Raw genomic sequence first — 22,975 nt, forward strand, 5'->3', positions numbered from 1 at the left:
ATAGGCAGCGGCTGGTTGTGTATGTGTTGGAGGAGGCATGTGACAGTCCTCACCCTCCCAATGTCAGGAGCATTACACGGGATAGGGGGAGAGCGGTGGGTTGGGTAATCGGCATACAGGAGGCAGATTCAAGAGTAAGGAGACTGGATTTGATTAGACTGGATTGGATCAGACTAGGCTGGGTCGGACTGGCCTGGAATAGACTGGACATGGTCTTACTAGACTAGACTGTCCGTGATCAACTAAGCTGTGCCTGTGTATGATTTTTTGTTTGCACATGAATAAATTCCAACGCTAAAGATCCATTCTCCTGACTCCTGTATGCCGGATTTCTAACAATTCCTTTACTTCATTAAAATTCTTGGATTTTTCCAAACAAACACTGTGTGCATATGAACAGTGTGAACTAGGCAGATTCTCGGTGATGCTACAGCTATTCCTGTACGGGGTCCCAGAAAGCATATTCGGCCTTGCTCTCTCTGGGTGGGTTGGATGGCCCTCCTACCACTGACGTAACAGAATTGGTAATTAGTGCTCTCCTCCAAGCTCACTCAGCTGTCCAATAAGCAGCAGGAAGCACTGGTAGCGTCATCTGACAGACGGAGTCCTAGATAGTGGGTGAGATTTAGAAATGACTGCCTCTGAATCAGCAGTGCTTTAATTTCTAATTAAATAGAACTGTAGGTTGGTAAATTAGCAATTAGTGTACAGTTATAGCAGCAACTGGGCTTTATGTGCTTCACTTCACAACTTAATGAAAGGTTTACAGCTAGTTTGGGGTCTGTTTTTTGCTTAGCTCATTATTTGCCTGGCTGGAGTTGTTGTGTTTTATTGATTGCGTGAGCACAAGCTGTGCTATGTGATGGTGAAGCTCTTTGCCTGTTAATTGCTTTCTGTATTTTAACACAAAAAGAAGGATCTGAAAGTCCGAAAACACAAGTGACAGGGCTTCTATTTTTTGCATTATTTACCAGACGCTCCCTCCAGAACACACACAGTCAAGCTGCATGGGCTCTACAAGTTTGTGTAAAAGACTAATGAGTAGCTTGAACCCAGATTCAGTGGAAAATATAAGACTAACATAATCTCAGTTTTTTATATAAATGTTAAAATGTGCTTAGATTTAAATGTGATGGTCTTCCAGTGTGGCTCAACTGTTCAACGATTGGTTACATTACCAGGAGATCACTGATTCATTCTCCAGTGATGCCACAGCCTTTTTGGTCTCGCTCTCTCTTGGTAGAAATGATAATACCTAGTCAGATCCTTGCCAGTGCAGATACTCTGTTGGCTATCACTGGGAGGTCATAGGCCACAGCCATCAATGGTCAGGAGTTCCAGCCTCAGTCTCTTTTGGAAAGAGAGGGAGGGCCATCCTAATCACCATCACTCAGCACAATGCTAGTCAGACTGTCTGTTAGCCATCAGCGGGTGTTCATCGGTTCGATCCCAGGTGATGCCACAGCCATCTGTATATAGGAGTCCCAGCTAACATAACTGGCCTTGCTCTTTCATGGTGAGTAGGATGGCCCTTCTTCTTCCCAGTCATTCAGTGCAATGATAAGTGTGGTCATCTTTTAGCTGAAATAACAGAAGTAGCAGTTTTCCCCTCTTCTTTTCGCTTGTTCAACCGTCCAATGACACTTTGCTGGCTTCATGTGACGCAGTGGAAGCACATGCTAGCCTTTGCCCTCCCAGCACTGGTAGAATCACATGATAGGGGAGGTTTAAGTAGTGAATGACTACTTGTAGATAAAATTTTAATATCATGAACTACTGAACTTCAGCCTTTAAAAGTTCTTTCTGTCAGATTTTTGGGTCCTACTGTGTGTTGCATCTCACAAGCATGCAATAGCAAGCCATCAATCTGCTTTTTTCCTACTTCAGAAAAATTGCGGTTCATACTGGTATATTGTATATCCGTAGACCTTGCACTGAAGTGCCTTGTGGTCCTACCGTTAAAAGGATCAATACATATCCTGGGAGCCAGGGAATGTGCCTACAAACGTAACAGAGTGGTTCATAGTTTTACGTAAGCAGGCTGAAGAAGTGCTATCTATAGAGTCGCACAGGAAAAATAAAAGGTTAAATAAAGCTAGACAAAAGAAAATCCACACGGTCCTCTCTTGCTCACTTCCTTTTTCTCTCTCTCCTTCTCTCTCTAGTGTTTTGTTTTGAAGCATTCGGTCTGTACGATTCCTTCTGTAGTTTCTATGGATACCAACTCGCCGACATTGTGTGAAACTATGGTACCCTGAGCTCAATGTCACATAAATCATTTTTTTATCTTATAAAAGGAAGGTGGTGTAAATGGTTCTCTCATTTCAAAGTCTTTAAAAGTAAAACTTTCAAATGTTCAATTCAGGCCATCTGGTAACATCTGTAGCCCTGTATTTGTATTCACACACTATACGTCCAAATGTTTGTGGACACCTCTTCTAACGTTCACATATGTGCACATAGCTTATCTAGTCCCTGTAGAGAAGTATTACCAATACAACAGGACTGTGTGGAGCAGATAAACATGGACCTATTGGCACCATGCCTAATGCCATGCGCGGGCTAGAGGGGTATAAAGCCCCCCAGCACTGAGCTGTGGTGCAGTGGCACGCTGTTCTCTGGAGTGATGGTGCTCCATCCATTGGGATGAGCTGGGGCTGAGTTGGGGTTGAGGTGGGGTTGTTGCTGAATGCAAGAATGCATTTGAATATGTTGACCACCCTTGGTTTGGAAGCTCCTGTGACCACAGATGAACACAGTGCAGCAACAAATGAGCTTTTGTCTCGGGCTTTACAATAATAAGGTGGACCAACCAGGTAGTAGGGTCTAATAGAGTGGACAGTGAGTGGACACTGTTTAAATACTCCTGCAGCACTGCTGCATCTGATCCACTCATACCAGTGCAATACACACCACCACGTCAGTGTCACTGCAGTGTTGGAGACTGACCCACCACCCAAACACTACCTGCTCTGTGGTGGTCCTGAGGGGTCCTGACCATTGAAGAAGAGCATGAAAGGAGGCAGACTACCAGATAGACTACAGTCACTGTGACAGAACATTCTGCGCTCAAATTTTTAAAAAAGTTACAAAAACTACACTGCCTGATCAGGAGTGTGTGGGTGACTCAGACAGTGCCATCACCATGGTAACGGAAAAAAAACTCAATGTTAAGATTTTCTTCCAAATTGAGCTTTTTCCCTCCCTGATATGAATCAGGTTCTGCGTCTTTGTGCGAAATCGAATTGTGTGAGATCGCCTCCTGCTGGTCCGACATGCTCACGTGAGCACTGTAGGGCCGTTTATGCCTTCTGGCTCGGACAGAGATTTTCAGAAAGGCTGCTGAAGGCTGAAAGAAAACCTATGTTTTTAGCAATATCCAAATACGTGAGAACGGGTCTAACAATTAAAAAAATATGACAGGCAATTAAAAGCAAAATTCCACTACTGACTGGGTACTCCTCGTTGTGCCCTTGGGCAACACACTTAAACTGCCTAATGTGGTGCTGCTCTGCTGGCAACACCTAGACGTGAAATTGTCTGGCAGCAAAATGACTTTCATCACAGTATAATTCTATAATGAAACCATGCTTTTTCTGACATCTGAGGGTTAAAATAAACATCGGTAAAAGGCCCCCTATTTCTAAAAGTTTGAATTTTTCAAAATATTGTGAGAAAATGCAGTTAAATGGAGAAATATAGAAGACACAAAGACAGCCAGTCCATCATTCTTCACCAATTACTCTAACCAATTACTTGCCGGGCAGTTCAGTTCTAATCTGAGAGCAGCTTTTCAGTTTATCTTACAATATTAATAATGGACTGGGTGCTGGGTGCTATTCTGCTATAATTCCTCATGAAAGGAAAAGCAGTGTGAACTGTAATGGATTTTAAACACTTTATTTATTACCCAGTATATTATCTATTAGATAGCTTAATTGGTAGGGTAACGTCAAAAAAATTACTGAGCCTTTTACAGACTTACTGCACTGTGAAAAGCAATCCCTTTGATTAATCTAATGATTCTGTTCATTTTAGGTTTTTATAAAAGCACAGAAGATACACCCACAACCCTGCACTGAATAACCAGTGATTTACCAGCTGATTAATCCTTTTAAGAAAACAGTCCATGATGGCATCTGGATTGGATGCATTTTCAGGATGATATAAGCATGATGTGGCACATAAGAGCATGACCAGTGGACACATTCGTCACATTCATACAATGGTGACGTATAAAGCACCTGCTCACTGTTATTCTGAAAACCCTAATGGACTGATTTTTTTAACCACCACAATGGACAGAAATGAGGAAACTCTGTCAGTACTGATACCAAGAACGTTTCTGAATGTGCCCAAGAATGGAAAACTGTACTTATTTTGGCATAGTTGAATACTGTTGTGCACTTATTTAAATGCAAATCAGAGATGTAAAGTGTGCACAATCCTCAAAATCCCCAAAATCAAAGGCTTAACTCATTATATTCGTATTTTTCCCCCTTAAAAATGTACATAAGCAAAGCCTTTCGAGGCTAAACTCAATGGCTACTTCAGGGGAAGGTAGAAGTGCGACTAAAAGCAGTATTTGGTACAACTCTGTAATAATTCCAAATGTTCTTGTTACAGTGTTACAGGTAATTCTTTGCTATGCTATGCTATGCTGTGTTGCTGTGGGATGTGATAGTGACATTAATCAGTCAATAAAAAACATTAATGGCATATTTACATGTTTCATTCTGAGGCAAAATAACTGGGTTGTAAAAATGTTAGTTGGTCATAGGTTCATAGGTAAGTTCATAGGTTGACATATTTGAAGGGCATTATGTGCAAAGCTTCAACTCCAACAATGTATAAGTGGTTAATTTACATAGGTGTGACACAGCTAAACAACATTTAAAGAACAGAACACTGGTCTTGTTTTCTATGGTCTCTTATTGTGACGCTCTGTTTTAACAACAGCAGCTAACAGCAAAGTGCTTCCCCCTTTGGGGGAAATCGACTCCTGGATTTTAATGTGTGGGGCTAAGGTTTATCCACTACAGTATCCATTTGACTGAGATTACAAGTAGGTAGATTTCCAGCACTAGTGACTACACATGCTCATACTTGCACATAAAAGCACATGTAACTTTTATTTTAATTTTTTTTAATTGTAAAAAAGGAAAAAGTTTACTTTAATTTTATTTACTTCAACTTATATTATTATACTTTATTTATTTTGTATATATTTGTTATTATTAATTTCTTTTTTGTTATCTTTATCTATTGGTGAATGGAGGGACAGCAAAGTAAGAATTTCATTGTACAGCGTAACTGTCTGTTTCGGCTGTGCATATGACAATAAAACTCTTGAATCTTGAATCTTGAATGTGGCAGAACTGATCTGAGCAAATAATGGGATGACGCAACTACTTTATCAAACTGACGACAAGGTACATTTTCCTTATTTCCCTGTAGCTATATTAATACACACTGGTTGCTAACATTGCGCACGCCTACTCACAGATTTTTTCTTCTGGAAAGCCCAGGGAATCTTTTTAAGTTACTATGGAGGCACCAAGTCAAATGCATTTTGTGCATTTTATGTACCTCACCAACTCCTAGGGCTGTCAAAATCAAATGGTTAAATTCAATGGAAGAAAATGCATATCTGAATGTGGAAAATGTTCATTTGAATATTTAAATCTAGTTCTGCAGCTGCTGTTAGCATGATTCAGCCTGGTTAGTCGCCCGCAAAGGCTATGAGCGCCTGCTTAATGATTTTGGAAAAATGATGCATTATCTTCTTTATAATGCATTCAAATATTTAAGAAAAATAGAATATTAGATCTTTTTTACTCTGACCTGAGGGTTCCACCTCCATATCATCAGCTGGTGCTTCCTCCAGAGGAACTCCATCCACCTCCTTGAAACTGAAGGGTTTTTCTGAAGCCACCATCAGCCCTTTCCCCTGAGCCTCCAGTGCAGCATAGTTAGGGACTGACTTGCCCTTCATCAACCTCCTCTTCCGCATCTCATACTTCTTTTCCGAACCTAGAGATATTAAAGCACAATTAGACTTTAATAATGAAGAATCAGATCCCACTGATAGAAGGTAACTGGCACCGCAGGGCGAGAGTTTAAAAGTAGCAGACTGTAGTATGTCTAACGTAGAGCGAAAAGGTTTGGCAATACTGTATAATTAACTGATTCTTAATCTGATTAGCTCCTGATGATTCTCCTGCTGTTTTACTGAAGCTCTAATCAGAACCATGTGATTTCTCCCATCAGATGTTCCTAAAGGCTTGATAAATTGAAAAACAAAACATAGTTTGATAGTTAATAAAAAGTTGCCTAAAATGGATTAATTGTAGGAACTGTGATTAACAAAGACTGTAAAAAGATTACTAGGGTTGAACATTATGATTGGCAGAGAAATCAGGACAGAAGTGGTGAAACATATTTGCCCAGTTAGGCAAGGGGGCATTTAATCACAGTAATAAACAGGCAGTGGACAATTATATATATATATATATATATATATATATATATATATATATATATATATATATATATATCCCTTTTATTTGCTTTCAAGAGTCAGCTGGAACGCAAGCTTGTGAAATGACCATATTTATCATAATAGCACCATAATTACCATAATATGTATTCTCCATGCAAGCCCCGTACTGTGACCGTTTGGTACGAATACACATACTATTACACCCTTAACCAGAATTGCAGTCATTTTGATTTGTCCGTCCTTGTTTTTTTGCCAATTCAGCTTCCAAATGTGGTACAATCTTAAAAAACAAACAAATTTTTAAAAAGTGGAAGAAGACACCTAATCTTAGAGGTTTGGCTTTAGAGATAATAAACATCAGAAAAGGTCTCAATTCAAGTTGTTTGTTTTTCTTTAAATAAGCAGCATTTATTATTTTGGTTGATTTGTTCATATTCTAAAGGCTGATTCATAATAATAATGCTATTAATCTTACAAATAATGGAAACATTATGACTCCTGCATGGGAGCTGCAGCTCAAAACGGACTCTTTGTTTGATTTGGTTACATACCATAGATATTCAGATTCAGTGCAAGCAGCAATCATATGGATTTCTAAAAATTAAACCTCCTCTTTTGAATATCATTTGGATGAATATTTATGACTGAGCTATGCTTACTGTAAAGAGGTGTTTTGGTGGGTTGGATTTCTCCTTTAGAAAGTCTTAGCAATCAAACCTTACTGGAGCAAAAAGAATGAGGTTCTGATTAAATGTGGAATATTTTACAGTGCAAATCTGATTCCAAAGGTTAAAATAATGCACAATGTACATTCACAGACCAAGATGCTCACCAGTTGAGTGATCCACGGTAATCCACTCAAGCGAGGTGCAGAAGCCACTGCCTTTGGCATCTGCCAGGTCTTTCTGGATGCGCAACAGCAGAAGCTCGATGGTGTGGATCCCTGCCTGGGCGTGGGAAAGGCTGTGTAGGATGATGAAAGGCTCCCCGAGAGACTGGCTGAACATGGGCTGTTTCATGGGAATAAAATGCAGAGCAAAAGAGTCAAAATCATGAAACTAGGACCCAACAGATACATCAGTTTCTTATGAATCCTTTTCCTATTTCCACAAAGTTACTGAATAACAAAAGATCTCAAGATCTGGCCCTACAGTCGTATGAAAATGTTTAGGCACCATGCAAAGGTTTGGGCACACTTGAGATACAGTAAACACACTAAGCAGTTTTTTTTTTATATATAAAAATGGCAAATGTTGCACCTCACAGGACTTATAGGACTCACAACTTGCAAATGCTTTTCTTAGACAACAGTTCCTACATTTGGAATGTTTCCCAACTCTTCTTTGCAGAAGGCCTCTTGTTCTGAGATATTCCTGGGTCCTTCTGCATGCAGAGCTTGTTTAACCCCTTAAACTGCTTCTATTACCAACGAAAAGCCCCACCAGTTTGTACAGAAGTCCCTGTAGTTACCGAATTATACACTTTACTTTGTAATAAGCCTTTCTGCGTTAAGGGGTTAAGGTCCATCCACAAATGTTCTATAGCTGTGTCCAAAACCGTGCTCTACTCACTATTTCCTACATGTGTAAATCTGGTGAGCTCATTGATGTATGACAGCAGAGTGCAACACAAAAAACATCTGAACGTCACTCTCCTTTAGAGAAGCTGCGTGCAAATCTCAAAACCATACAACACAAAGTATTATGGGTATTCTATGTCTGTTTAGTGTATATCGTTGGTACACTGTATATTATGGTGCATTGTGGGAGTGTCGCAGTGCACTGAAAATTCAGAACTACTTTTTCGGACACCGCTACGAAATGGCTGAACCCCAAATGTAGTGCATTTTATAGTGAACAGGGCACGGTTTCAGACACAGCCTATGACATTAAGGCAGGGGCTGTGAGGACTCTTCAGGTAGGTCACGGTGGATTTTAAGGTATGTTCTAGATGCTTATAATGTTTTCAGCCTTAGCAGACGACTTGATATTTGCATCTAGGATTTGCTGGTACTTTGTAGAATCTGTTCTCCCCTCCACCAGTTCAAAATTGCCAATGCCACTGGCAGCAACTCAGCCACAAAGCATGATGCATCCACCCCCATGCTTCATAGCTGCCAAGATTCTTTTCATCAAATGCAGTTCTTTATTTTCTTGTTGGCCCCCTGTACGTACCTTCTGTTTATTGGAATATTGGAGTCTTTCTATAAGACTATATGTTTTTGCCTCTGTCTGCACTGTATATGATGTTATCTTTGTTTTGTGAGTATTTATTTACATTGTGCAAATGAACTAAATTCAAACTGTCCTCACCACAATTTTTCCAAAGCTCATTTGGTTTACCTAGATTTGTGTGTAGTACTTCAAGGACGGAGGTTCCTTTTTTTATGACTTTTCCATGAAGATAATGTTTGTGCAAGCATTATTAGAAAAAAAGAGTTCTTGAAAGTCAATGGGGGGTTTGATTTGCCTTTCGTACCAATTCATAAAAAGTCGTCTACATGTTTTCTTGGTCTTCCAGATCTTATCTTAGCCTCCACAGTTCCCCTGAATTGCTAAGAGGAGTGCAGAATAATTTTGACAATTATATATATCTGACAGTTCTTCCTTCCTCATTATAACTGATGCTAATTACATTAACCTTAGTTGACACCTTTGGTTAAACATGTTAAGTATTTATTTTTACTTTTATATACAGCAGTGTATATACTTGTTAATTTTCCTCAAGTATATTTCTGGATCGGTTCTCTAACTTTTACTTGAGTTCACATTTGAATAGATTTTAATGTATCCTCTGCGCATATTCACAGAAACATTTGTGTGGGTTTTCTCTTACCTCCCATTTAAGGTGGGAGCTCTCTCCTCTCTTGCTTGTGCGCAGAAGCGTCAGATTTCCTGCCCCATCCGACAGGGCAGCCCAGGTCGCTGACGTCAGACTGAGAGAGGCACAAACTTGCTCACCCTCACATGAAGTAGGCTCAGGGGTCATTCGGAACACCTCCCGCGGCTTCCCCAGCGCAGTGTCCTGTCAACATCAGATGATATTCAGTCATGCTGTATATAGACCACTGAATGGAGGGGTGTGCGCTTTCTCACTAGTCAATATGTGTGTTGTTCACTGTATCCCTAACTCATCCCAAAGATATTGGATAGAGCACCACCATCATTCCAAGGAAACCCAGTTCCACTGCTCCACAGCTCAGTGCTGGGAGGTTTCATACCCCACTAGCCCACACCTCGTATTCAGTATTAACTTTGGAATTCCAAAGGGTAGAGGGTGGAGAGTAGTGTGAGTAAAGGATGGCATCACAGACTTGGTAAGCATTCAGTTTGAAAAATGAATGAAATGAGTGTTTAACGATGATTCATTTTTGATATCATAGCAGTCACTCTCTGTAGCCTAGCCTACTAATCACAACATACTCAGACACGCATAGTGTGTTTACTATGCACCCAGAATCCTGTGGTAGTTTGTCACTGTCCGCAGAGGGTGGCATGATTGGTGAAATTTGCATTAGTACATGGTTGCACAAAATGAATTACCCCCCAGATACCTTCTATTCCCAGACTCCTGAACATGTAGAGCTGTGGTGTTGAGCAGATTCTACCTCATGACTCCTGACAAACAGGCAATTAGACAGCTGGGTCACTGTAAAGTAGGGTTCATTTCTGTGCTCATCACTCAGTGCATTGTTGGTGTAATATGGGGTCATTGTTCACCCTGGAGTGGCACAACTGTATAACTGCCTGCTTATCAAGACACCAGAGATCATAGGTTGGAAGCCCAGTAATGCCCCAGTGCTCTATGGTCAGGAATTCCTGAGTCTGGGGACATTGTGTGATAAGGGTGAGCGCTGGCCTACAGATTAGAAGAGGAGGACACTGAATAAAAATCTAACAAAATATTAAGGATTTTTAGTGGCGGCAAAATCAGTGCCGTTTCTGAACTGGCCCAGCTCCAACTGTACTGCTGATCTGATCAAGATGTGGAACTAAAAAACGTTAACGCTGTTAACCGCTGATCCCACTGTTTTGGTTCAATGTCAGAACTAATCATTGTCCATACTAACAAGCCTGAAAACTCATAACCCTTGACCAATCATGTACACCTGAGGACAATATAGCATCCATTGAAACAAACTAAAGTCCTTTATAGTATCCTAACACACAATCCAAAGCAAAGGCAAACATTATACATTTTATGATGTCAGAAATCAGAATTTGACTACATTTTTGGTCAAGAAATTGACTGACCATGTTTTTGTTGTTATCTGTCACTAGCTCAACTTGGAGGCTGGAAGTCCCCGTCAGACTGGATTGGGATGCAAAGACTAATTAACTAAAGTCGACAACCAAATTAGCGGACAATTAGTTGGTGTTTCTCGCACTAACCAGGAATAGTTTAGGAAGCACGGGAACCACAGATTAATTACCATGGTTTAACCATAACTGTGGAGAACAAGTGGAGCGCGTGGAAAAAAACGTAAGGGAGCTTTAAAGCAACATGTCCAAATATCTGTAGCCCCATCACTCTGGTGTGTGAGTGGAGAGCAGAGTTATATCTGTAAGGTGTGGGAGTCTCATGTGGATAGAGGCTGAGTATAAAAAGAGACATCACTATCTGTCGCAGTCCGCTCTGGGCATATTTCTCTTTTCCTACACAATAGATGTTGCTGTCTGCTAATAGACTCAAGCTCGTCCCCCGCAGAGAGCAGATGAGAGAACAGAACTCACAACTATCTAAACTTCCTGCAAGCGAACACATGGGCAAGTTCAGCAAAAATGATTGAAGTCATGTCCCTATATAGAACATCAGTACTGAGACAGGTCTAGACTCTCCCTTCAATGAAAAGAGCCAATCAACTTGCTGGTTACAAACAAAGCCCCGCCTTTCAACATACAAAAAGTGAATCAACTTGCTGTTCACACGCGAACAAAGGAGGGTCGATGATATTGCTAATACAAATGAAGCAGTAACAAAATATAATTACATACTAAAATGACCTTTTTCTTTTTTGCTGATCCGAAAAATTATTGGAAAAATTGATAAAGGGAAAACTGCTGCTACTTTGCACATCCTTAGGTTTAGATTTTGACAAGAAAAAGATACTGAAGTTTTACTTCATTAAAACAGTGAATTTCTACAAAAACATTAATCATTATTGCCTTCATTGTTAGTTATCAAATATATAAAACAACCTCAAGCTACATTTAAAAGCTGATAGCTATATAATTCTGAGTAATAAAACTGAGTGATTCATAATCTGAATAACTGATTATTTGCTTTAATATTCGTTCAATTATTGGACTATCAAAATCATTTCGTTTGTTACAGCCCCATACTGGATAGATTATTTTTTTGTGTTCATTTTTTACTTTTAGATATGTAAATCTGGCAGTTGTTTGTTATATTACAAAGGTTGATGATGAATGGACCAATAGAATGCATGAATGATTTTTTACAATGGCTTCAATTTAAAAAAAGTTTCTTTATGTTCTGTCATTTTGTCTTTTTGGAGATACAAGGTTTTGCATATGACTGCAATGATATAAATAAAAATCATTCATGATTATTCATGTTCATCTCCCACCTGAAAGTCACAAACCGTGCCTTTAATTGTCTGAATGATCTCCGTTTTAAGGCCTGACGACTATGAAATAGTGTGAACGGCAGGTGTGAACATTCAAAAATGAGACGTTTTAAAACGAACATGTATTAGTGGGAACTAAAGGCCTTACAGAGCAGCTCTCTTGCATCAAGCCAGCCGATTCTATATGCACATGATTGTGTAACTCAGCAAAGTGCTAAGGACAATGTATAATTATAGAATAATATGTGTGATTACAAGCTCTACGCACAGCCAGGCATGACATGTGATCCAGAAAGTAATTAAAGAAGCTACTAACATGATGGACATTTAGCACTGAACAGCCTGCTAGGAGGAAAAAAACAAGCCAAATACACAAATAGCTCAAATAACGATCACAATCCATGGTCGTTAACTCCATGCTGATCAAAGTAGCAATTTCAACAAGGCCACCCTGGCGGTCAGCTGCTCAACTTTAGTCGTCATGGAGTTTCCAATGTTATCTCAGGCAGCAATCCCAATCACTTTTCCCCTTTTTGTTCAGCTTTCTCCTTTGACCTCTCAATAGCGCTCACAGTGTGAAATACGATTAAGCCTGGGCCATTCACTGAGCGCACAGTAACACTCCTACAGACAGATAATTACAGCATAATCACAGCAATCATTACACACTCAGAACAATCCCGGGGTAATTTTACACCACTGAGCAGCAAAGAATCAAAAGATGTTGAAGAACAAGAACATTAGAGGTATCAGATTCTGAAATAAACATCACATTTAGTATAGCAGCGCAGTCTCCTGAATATGAAATTATTAAATATTAAATAGGAAAAAAAAATACTGTTAAACTGCTCATAATAAATTAGTCTTTTCTGTAATATGCAAAAATTGCATTTCCATAACTGCCAGGCATGCAGGAACTAGAATCCCAAGCCATGCTGCTTTGCCATCAGCGGCCTGGGGTCTGAGAGAGCTCTCTTCAGGTGGGTAGATGGCGCTCTCTTCCCTAATCACTCTCGAAAGTTCTCTCGGCTGGCACCGGTGTCTGTTAGCTGGAGCGGTGGAGCTGGGGACCCGTTTTTTCCTCAGAGGGTGGTGGTTTGAAAAGAGGCCGTGTCTGGCTTCGCAAGTATTGGAGGAGACGTGTGTAAAGTCCTTAGTCTTCTAGTGTCGGAAGCATTGCTAGTGCTAGGGGGAATTACAATCGGGTGGGTTAACTGGCAGTACCAAAGTGGTGGAAAAAGGAAAAACTTTTATTATTGAAAATAAATAAATAAATAAAATAATTATTGAAACAAACAAAACAAAAAAAGCTCCTGATCTCCTTAATTCCCTGAGCTTTATACACAGACACAGACCCTCAGGAAAACATGACTTATCATTTACCCCAAAGCAGTCGATCCAATGTGTGCTTCTTTAATTTTACAACAGGAGATGCTGGCCTAACGCCGCTGAACTTAGACTGGCACTAATCTCATCTCAGGGAACACATTCCCCACTCTCTTAATTAGGTGGTTGGTGTGGTGCAACAGATAATACCACTACCTGCCAGTGAGCTACCACACCATGTGGGAGACTGGGGTTCGATTCCTGGGCTGTGCTACACCAATAAGAGTCCTTGAGCAAGACTCCCAGCACTACATTGGCCCTCCTCTGTAATACAAGTTACCTTGTAAGTCGCTCTGGATAAGAGCATCAGCTAAATGCCATAAATGTAAATTAGCTTGATTCAAAAATGTAAAACATCAAAACAGGTACAGAAACAAGTCCATTAAAACTGCTACTCAGTAAAACAACATGGATCAACCTTATTTAAACATGTAAGGCAAAAACTGGAACGGTTACTCTAAAGGAGTGCCCCTCTGCTCAGCTAAGCGAGGACGTTTAACTGTGCTTTCTAGACCAAAATAGGTCATACTGTGTTCTAAACAACATTGATTTTTGGTGTATTCCTGGAGATGATATTGGGGATAGACAGTGTTTGTAAGTCTGCTAATCCAACCTTCATCCACAGGTGTGTTTATTAGTATCACTGAAGATTAAGGAAAGCTGCAGCCATGCTTTTGAACACTGAGCTTTCTGAGGGATTTTGCAATGGTCAATGTTTTCATGTTTGAAAGTGACAGATCACGTCAATTTTATTTCTATCCTCTTGGCAGACAATGCAAAAAATGTCCTGGCACTTGCTAAAATATTTAATTAACCCGTTTAGGAATAAAATGTAGAATTAATTCCAAGTATTGAATGCGCATTTGGTAGCTCTTCAAGCAAACTCTCCATATGTGGTCCAAAGGTGTGCCGTTGCAAGTGAAGAAGGGGTGACACATTCCTTTTTAGCTGAAAAATACCCAACTCGTCAGACTCTCCGTAACATCACAACACCATATCAACGATGTAGCAGCATCTGAGCATTCAGTAGATTATTAAGAGACTATTACTGAAGACTGAATTTAGCTGTTCTTCACTTTGCTTGGAGAGTCCAGATTCAGATCTATAGTTCATGTTCACCTGAGAAATCACTGGTCATCTAACCTGTAGTAGGTTTTAGGCAAGGCTGGGTTATCAATAACTATGCTTAATGTCAGTTATGCATCAACAGAACATCTTCAGGCTTTTATACCTCAGTGTATTCAGATGCTTCACTGCTGCTACTTCACTGATATGTGGTTGATGTGTTAGCGATACTCTGTTAAAAGTGCATTAAGCATTTACAAAGGACCACTCCAAATAAAGTGTGATGGAAGGAGGCTATAGTTAGGCTGAAAAAACTATGAGATATGGCAGAACCTTGAGTAGTGGCCAAATCAACAACTTGGAACATTTAAAAAAAAAAAAAAAAAAAAAAAAAAAAAAAAAAAAACAAGGAATGCACTAGCGAACTCAGCAACACAAGCTCTGAAAAGACCACTGCACAGCTAAAGTGAATGATTGCAGAAGAAATGCTCCTTTACAACGTCTACTCATGTCAAGGATATTCTTAAGGAGGTAGGTGTACTATTCTCAAAGTCAAGAGACGTTTTCATGAATTGAAATACAGAGCGTTCACTTCAAGATGCAAACCAATGGCAACACTCAAGAATACAAATGTCAAATTAGGCTGCTAGAAAACTTTGGAAAGATGCAACCAATGTTACATTGTACCAGAATGATGGAAAGAAGGGCACTGAGTATTGAGAAAAAGAAGGGCTTGTGCTCCAAAGCATACAACATCGCCATCAGTCAAACATGGTGAAGGCACTGTTATGGCATGGGGCATGTATGACTGCCAAAGGATCTGGGTCACTGGTGTTTATTGATGATGTGACTGCTGATAGAAGTAGCAGAATGGATTCTGAAGTATATAGAGCTTCAGAGTACAGATGGATGATGACCCAAAACACCCCATAAAAGCATCTCAAGGCAAAGAAATATACATTTTATTAAATAGAGTCTGTCACCTCACCCGAACTAAGCACTGAAGGCAGAAAGGAAACTAGGAAAGCCCTGGCGAAGCAAAGCTACAACTCAGCATTTAGTGATGTTCACGGGTTCTGGATTCATGTAGTACATTTGACTGCAAAAGACAGACCTAAAACAACCCATGAAAGCAACCCAAGCCTCTCAAGGCAAAGAAGGATTTGCATTCAAGAATTTAAAATGATGCTTATATTATTATGCCCAAACTGTTAGTTTGTCAATGTTAATATGTTGTCAATATTTTTCATTGTATCATGGTAAATTTTGTTATTGTGGTACACAATATGCTTTTATATGTGTATCGTGGATATTGACAGTGCTTAAAGAGCACTGATTAATCAGTCTTATGTAATTCAATAGAGTGCAGCATATTTTAAGTAAAAATCATGGTATTCAGTATGGGAGTGTATTTGGTGCCAGTTTTTAATTTTTTTTATTACGCTGTTGGTGCGTTTTGTCTACATGGCACATATATAGTAAAAATGTCTTTAAATATCCTAGAATATTAGTATTTATATTCTACATATATTAATATTCTACATGGTTAATGCACATGTTTTGTTAAACCCCTTGAATTAAAGCTGAAAATCCACTCTTGATCAAGAAGAGAAACAGGAAAAGAATCGATGAACTGGGCTGAAAACTGTAAATGCGGTCACTGTTGATGTAAATGATCTTCATGTTTCACAAAGCAATCCCATGGGCTACAATACCATGGCAACCAAGTGACAATCATGAAGCTTGTATGCTCTCTAGTGGTGGGTTGAATGTAAAACATCATGTGGCAGACTACTACTCTTTTGCTGATCAAGCAATATTACAATATTACATATTTAGTACCACAGATGAACATTTCTTTAAACATCAGTGTTTCCTCCTCATTGTATTTACATTTACATTTATGGCATTTAGCAGACTCTCTTATCCAGAGCGACTTACAAAACTGCTTTGCTATTTACCCAAGAATAACCTCAGCTAGTTTGAATAGACTAATACTTCAAAGATACCGCTAAGTTCAGACATTACTAAACACAAGTCAGTAAGGTGACCACTCTGCTATTCACCCAAGTACTCTCGGACACTCATTGTGTCCCCTTTTGGCAATCCGTGTAAAAAACTCTCACTAAATATTTCAAAACCTTTATATGAGGATCACAGGCAAAGAAGTCAATTTCAGAATGCTAGCTATAACATCCTAAATGAGTCTAATCCTTTGGCTTTTATGTGTATTCATGGGGAACAGACAAAGTCCAATGGAGAATAGTGGTGGAGTTAAATATGTTACTGTAATGCAAAAACCTTGTACTACCAAAATACCAAATACCCATTCATACCCCTTCATAACTTTGAATGGAACTCATTTTTATGTTTATTAATTGATTTGTTTATTTGTTTACTTAGTTACTTATAAGTGCACATTGTGTATCCAATACTGGAGTAGAATAAATATGTTTTTCTTTTGTATTAAGTAAATTGTAGCATGACATGCATGAGTTAATTTGCCTTACATGACATTGCATGTCCAGCAATGAGACTATTGCGCACCCACACACTGCTGTCGATGTTGACGTTGATGCTGAAACGGTACATTGTGCAGCCCTAATTCAAGGCTTTAATCAGTATTTCACTACTCTGCAAGCATGAGGTCACAGATGCCAAATACTGTGTTTCTGTCTGGTTTAAAACACATATGGAAATTTTATATGGAACCAATGCAATTTTTATAGGCAGTCTTTTTGAACACTGCCACTTAAAAGTTGACAAAAAACACTTGTGATCTTAATTATCTGATTAAGGAAATACACTAATTTGTATAATGTGCCTCAGCATGTGGCAATAATGGCCACGCCCACAAAAAAGGCAGCAAAACAGCACTGTAAGCAGCATCCTCATTGCCCCATGTTAAAAGTCATTTCTGCACTGCTGCCCTGCACCATGCATAACCTAACACTGTTATTCGTCCATTACCTATTACTTTAATGGCCGTGACAAGACACCCATATTCACCACTTCATGTGTCGGACACAGATGGAATTTGGCTAATTTGGTTCACTTCATCCATGCAGTGAACACTCACACAAACACAGTAGTGATCAAACACACACCAAGACAGTGAGCACACTGGGTAGCCACTGCTGTGTCGCCCAGGGAGAAGAGAGCGTAAGGGTATTGCTCAACACCAACAGTGGCAGCTTGCAGAGCCCAGGTGGGTTTGATACACAACCCTGTCATCAACAGCTTAAACTAACATTACAGACTGCTGCTATAGCCTGTTCATTGTTTACATTTTTCTTGCATTACATTGATGCAAAAACACTAGGTCTAGGTTTTAAGCCCAGTAAAGATACTCATCCTACACTTCAGGTTAAGGGTTGCTATGGCAAAAAACAGAGGTTACTTGCTAACACAGAGGTATAGTTTGTTGTAGAATAACGCCCTGAATTGCAACTGATGTTTTTTCATGTGTTTATTATGATTAAAATATCACAAACACAAAACCCACTTTAAAATAACCATTAGTCAAATGAATTGACTAATTAAAAAAACCTAACCTATAAAAATGATCATTATGTTCAGCCCTATTTATATGTAAATAAATGGAAAACATTGATTCCAGTCTTTTAAATAGTACTGTGTTCATCTACAATCACGTATATAGGGGCAGTGGTGGCTCAGCGGTTAGAGCGCTGGGATATCGATAACAGGGTTGTGGGTTCGATTCCCGGGCTCGGCAAGCTGCCACTGTTGGGCCCTTGAGCAAGGCCCTTTACCCTCTCTGCTCCCCGGGCGCTGGAGTTGGCTGCCCACCGCTCTGGGTGTGTGTGTGTACTCACTGCCCCTAACACGTGTGTGTGTGTGAGTGTGTGTTCACTACCAGATGGGTTAAATGCGGAGGACACATTTCGCTGTACAGTCCACACTGTACAGTGACGAATACGTGCACCTTTATATACAAATTATAGCATAAAACTAATTTTATGGTGCAGAACGATAAAAAACAAAACTTATATATAACATATATTTAATGATCTGTCTATCATTCTGTTGATCTCTCTATTCAAAATAAAAAAAAGGGCCACCAACAATGAACTCTGAAGCCCAGTTAATATTTTCCTGCATGATGTTGCTGTCATTGAAAACCCTTTTCTTTAACCTGAGAAATAAAACCTTCATAGCTTTGAATGGAAGTGAATGTAAAAACAGTCATTCCAAGTCATTTTGGAGCATTTCTATTGGTCCATTCTTAATGAAAATTTTACACAATGTGAAGAACAACGGTCAGATTTTTAAACATGTCAAAAAAGTGAAAACAGCCAAAACCAAAAATAAGTCCCTATGGGTCAGTTTTAAAAACCATTAGAGTGAGACATAAGTTTAAAGACTTACCAGTGTGACGGTCAGATTGAGTACCCTTCCTTTGCAGTCCACAAAGTAAACGCTTTCTTCATACCAGGGATCAATGTGGAGGTAATTGTACATGCCAAACGCCTTCACATGGTCCAGAGTGTACTGATTGTCTTTCAGCTTAACCTCGGCTACGGCTGACAGAGGGACAGAGAAGAAAGACAGAGAAATGAACATGCTGCTTTCATTCATATACAGCCTGCATATCATCATCATCATCATCATCATCATCATCAACTCAACCTGGGTCTTCTCGACCTGATGGCCTTAATGTCAAATCGTAAAAGCAATGCTTTGAGACTGTGATGGTTATTAAGGAGCTAAATGAAAACTCATATTGGGGATATATTACATATGAGCCCTAATCTAACTGTTTTTTGGCTCAGAACAACACCAGGCACAGAGAGTGTTTACAGAATGAGTCATTTATAGAAAATTACATTATACACAAATTGCACGGCTGTTTTGCTCAACCTTAACTCGTAATGACAGTCCAACAGATCACCCTGACACCCCATAAGAGCCCAATCTCCTCACCTGCATCCAGCTCTACATTATAACATGGAATTGAGTCTAAGGAAAGTCTGTAACTTTCAAAGCTGGGGTCCAGAAGTTGTCTGTTCACTTTTAACGAACAATTAGCATAAGCCATGCTGTCAAAAGTCAGATATTCAATCACCCACACAATTTAACACACCAGATAAATTACAATAAAGCCGAAACTGAACGTAGCTTCGGTGCTAGCTAACTGCAGGCTGACGTTTCCCTGGGACTCGTGTTTCCTCTGTGAGCTTCTTAGTAGACGGACCGGACGCCCGGTAGGAATTCTGGGAAATGAAGTCCATACGTCGTGCCTAGTAACTGGCGTTCGTGTAGTTAACCTTTTTTAAGAGTGGTGGTTAATTCGATTTTACTCAAACAGCCATGGTATGTTTAAAAAGCTTTACAATATTAATTGTAATGACTTTCATCAGCTGAAATTATTCGACCGCGGTTCATCACAGTAACTCAGCTCTCCATAATGCTTTGCAGCAGCAACGCTAAAAGAGTCCTTAGCTTCAGTGATGAATAATAATGGCCCTGATGAACGTTTTTAAAGATATGGACGGTTTTGTCAAGGCGTTTGAAGAAGCTAATGTCGTCTTCTGAACTTTGAGAAGACGTTGCAGTTGTTAATCAGATGCACATTCATGTGTCTGGCGAGATGCTGCTGCTGCTTGCGCTGGAGACAGCTGTCGGTCAGCTCCTCTCCACTGAATGTAACCGTAAAAGCCTTGGGACTACATGATTAACAACACACTGGACATAAGGCAGCGTGGAAACCCAAAGAGCATTTGTATTTCATTCCAAAAGCATAAGACATCCTGAAATAACGAGAACGTTTATCAACATAATGAGAATTCTTCACAAAGTAATGAGAAATAATCAGAAAATATCGAGAAAGTATCTCAAAATATTGAGAAATCAGTTAAAAATATCAAAAACAGCAAAATGATGATTTATCTAAAATATATATATATATAAGTATTTTTTTTAAAAGTATGTTTTAGTATCTCATTAATAATAATGAAAACAAAATATTTTAAGTGGTGGCAATGAGCGTCCATATTCTAGCTCCCTCTAGTGGTTCCTTAAAAAATACAGAATACTTACCTAGTCTTAATTAGACCTTTCCAAGTCAAGTCAGGAGGCTTTCATTGTCATTTCAGCTCTGTCCAATACACAGGGAAATGAAATCACGTTTTTGTCCAGAACAAGGGTGCCACATGAAGCAAAATCAGTACAGTACAGGACAGACTGCAGAAAGTGCAACATGCAAGACAGGACAATAAATACAATAAATGCGACTCAATTCTGAGTAGAGGTGTAAGATGCATAGATATTTAACAGGTAGGTATTGATAATACAGTTGACTACAGTTGCTGGAGAGCATAGAAATTTAGCATGCTGGGACATATATATTATTTACTACTGAGGTAGTAAAGTATGGAGTCAAGTCAAGTCAAGTCAAGTGGGTTTTATTGTCATTTCAGCTACATACAGAGTACACAGTGAAACGAAACAATGTTCCTCCAGGACCATGGTGCAACATAGACATAGTGCATACAGAACACAAGTGCAACACAGTACAAGTGTGGACAGACAACACAACACAGTACAGAGAATAATAAATAATTAGGGGTAGTGTGCAAATTATGCAGTGTGCAATAAATATTGAGTCCAGTGAGGTAGTAAAGTTATTAGTGCAAATGCTTTGTGCAAAAATGCTTCCCATTTTATCTGGGGTAAATGGTTGGAGAGAGAGAGAGTGTGAGTGTGTGTGTGCATGTAACAGAAAAGACATCAGTTCAGAAGTTGAGTTGAGAAGTCTGATGGCTTGGGGGAAGAAGCTATTGCAGAGTCTGGTCGTGTTGGACCGGATGCTGCGGTACCTTCTTCCTGATGGCAGGATGGCAGTCTGTGTGAAGGGTGAGTGGAGTCATCCACAATGCTGGATGCTTTCAGGATGCAGTGGGCAGTGTAAATGTCCATGACGGAGGGGAGAGAGACTCCGATGATCCTCTCAGCTGTCCTCACAATGCGTTGGAGGGTCTTGCGGTCAGAGGCTGTGCAGGCTGCGCAGGAATATATAAATAAGATAAATATGATGCAAACAGGTTAAAATGCTATGGGCCGTGGTGGTGGGGGAGTTTAGTTCAGTCTCTGTTGTTTAAAAGTCTGACTGCTTGTGAGACAAAGCTATTACAGAACCGTGCAGTGACAGCACAGATGCTCCTGTACATTCTGCCAGACGGCAGCAGTGAAAAAGTTCATGTGAGGGATGAGTGGGGTCCTTCACAATGCTGATGGCCTTACGGGTGCAGCATGTGGTGTGAATGTCTGTGACACACATTATTACTACAGGCCTTTTCCCAAACTGTTTTTTTCCCCCATTTCCACTTCTTCATGGAGTGCCATTCTATTTGACGTTACACTCTCAGCTGTAGAGTCCCTCTCGTAACAGAAGGAGAGGGTTTATTTATATGGGTAAGCTTTAGGACGCTCTCACCAGTATGACGCTGTCACCATGGCTATTGACAAATTGTAGGGAACCTAAAACCCATAGCAGCTGCATATAGCAACAACCAAGCAACCATTTCAGGAAATACAGAGGGCTGTTATTATTGTGGTCATAGTTGTTGTTAATACTATTAACAATAGTGATTATATGTTTTATTTTGTATAGCACTCTTCTCAGTTCCAGGAACACTTCATGTACAGTCAGGGATGGACTGGCGGGATATATATGTTCATAATATGGAGTAGCCTAATTGTAACTTGAGTCCAGACACCCAAAAAGGCTTTTTTATACAGATCCTTTTCAGATAGTCATAGAAAAAACAAGCGTAGCAGCCAAAATAGACGTAAATACAGCGGTCTCCATAACCTCCCTTCATCCTCCATGCAGCCTTTGTGAAAGAAAGGAAAAGTAGCAAAGGAGTCGAAGGACAGGAGCACTAGCAACAGTGTCTGGACGCAGTCTGTGATGGTGGTGGGCTAGTCTAAACAAAAGTCCAGCACTAAATTAGTTACCAGTCCAGCCCTGTGTACAGTAAGGAAGAGGAAGAAGTCGGTTAAATGACTAAATGTAATGGTGCAGATGACTGGCAATGAAACTGTAATCCCTGACTGGGAAATGATGAGGTGTGTTCAACCAAGAGAACAGAATCGAAATCTAACACGACACTACACCCAGATAATGACATGGTAGGCCAAATGGAAATCAACAATGTGCTTCTGCACCCCCAGTTCACATCTGATCTACAGTAACAATGATCATAAAAACCAAACAAACACTGAATCTGAAAACAATGTTCTTAACTGAGATTGGCAGTTATTCAGGACTTTGCATAAGGAATTTAAACATGCAGTCAAATGTCCCAGTCAACAAACCCCCAGCCAGTACAGGTACTTGATGGGTTTTATCTATTATTCAGGGGTTTGATCTATTAATCTATTATTTGGATATTCATTAAAAGTGGCAT

General features: G+C 39.7%; 1 protein-coding gene across 1 annotated transcript in view; it reads right to left on the minus strand.

Annotated features, from left to right (window-relative positions):
* Positions 1-19,711, minus strand: part of nudcd1 (NudC domain containing 1) — a 43,036-nt gene extending 23,325 nt beyond the window's left edge. The window contains exons 1-5 of the mRNA XM_072674622.1: positions 19,488-19,711; positions 18,933-19,087; positions 9,338-9,526; positions 7,335-7,512; positions 5,845-6,033 (exon numbers count right to left, since the gene is read on the minus strand). Of these exons, the coding sequence (XP_072530723.1) occupies positions 5,845-6,033; positions 7,335-7,512; positions 9,338-9,526; positions 18,933-19,087; positions 19,488-19,602 (826 nt within the window). The 5' untranslated portion in view covers positions 19,603-19,711. The remainder of the gene's footprint in view (positions 1-5,844; positions 6,034-7,334; positions 7,513-9,337; positions 9,527-18,932; positions 19,088-19,487) is intronic.
* Between the last annotated feature and the right edge of the window lie 3,264 nt (positions 19,712-22,975).

Source organism: Salminus brasiliensis, chromosome 3 (genome assembly GCF_030463535.1).
Source record: "Salminus brasiliensis chromosome 3, fSalBra1.hap2, whole genome shotgun sequence".
Lineage (NCBI taxonomy): Eukaryota > Metazoa > Chordata > Actinopteri > Characiformes > Bryconidae > Salminus > Salminus brasiliensis.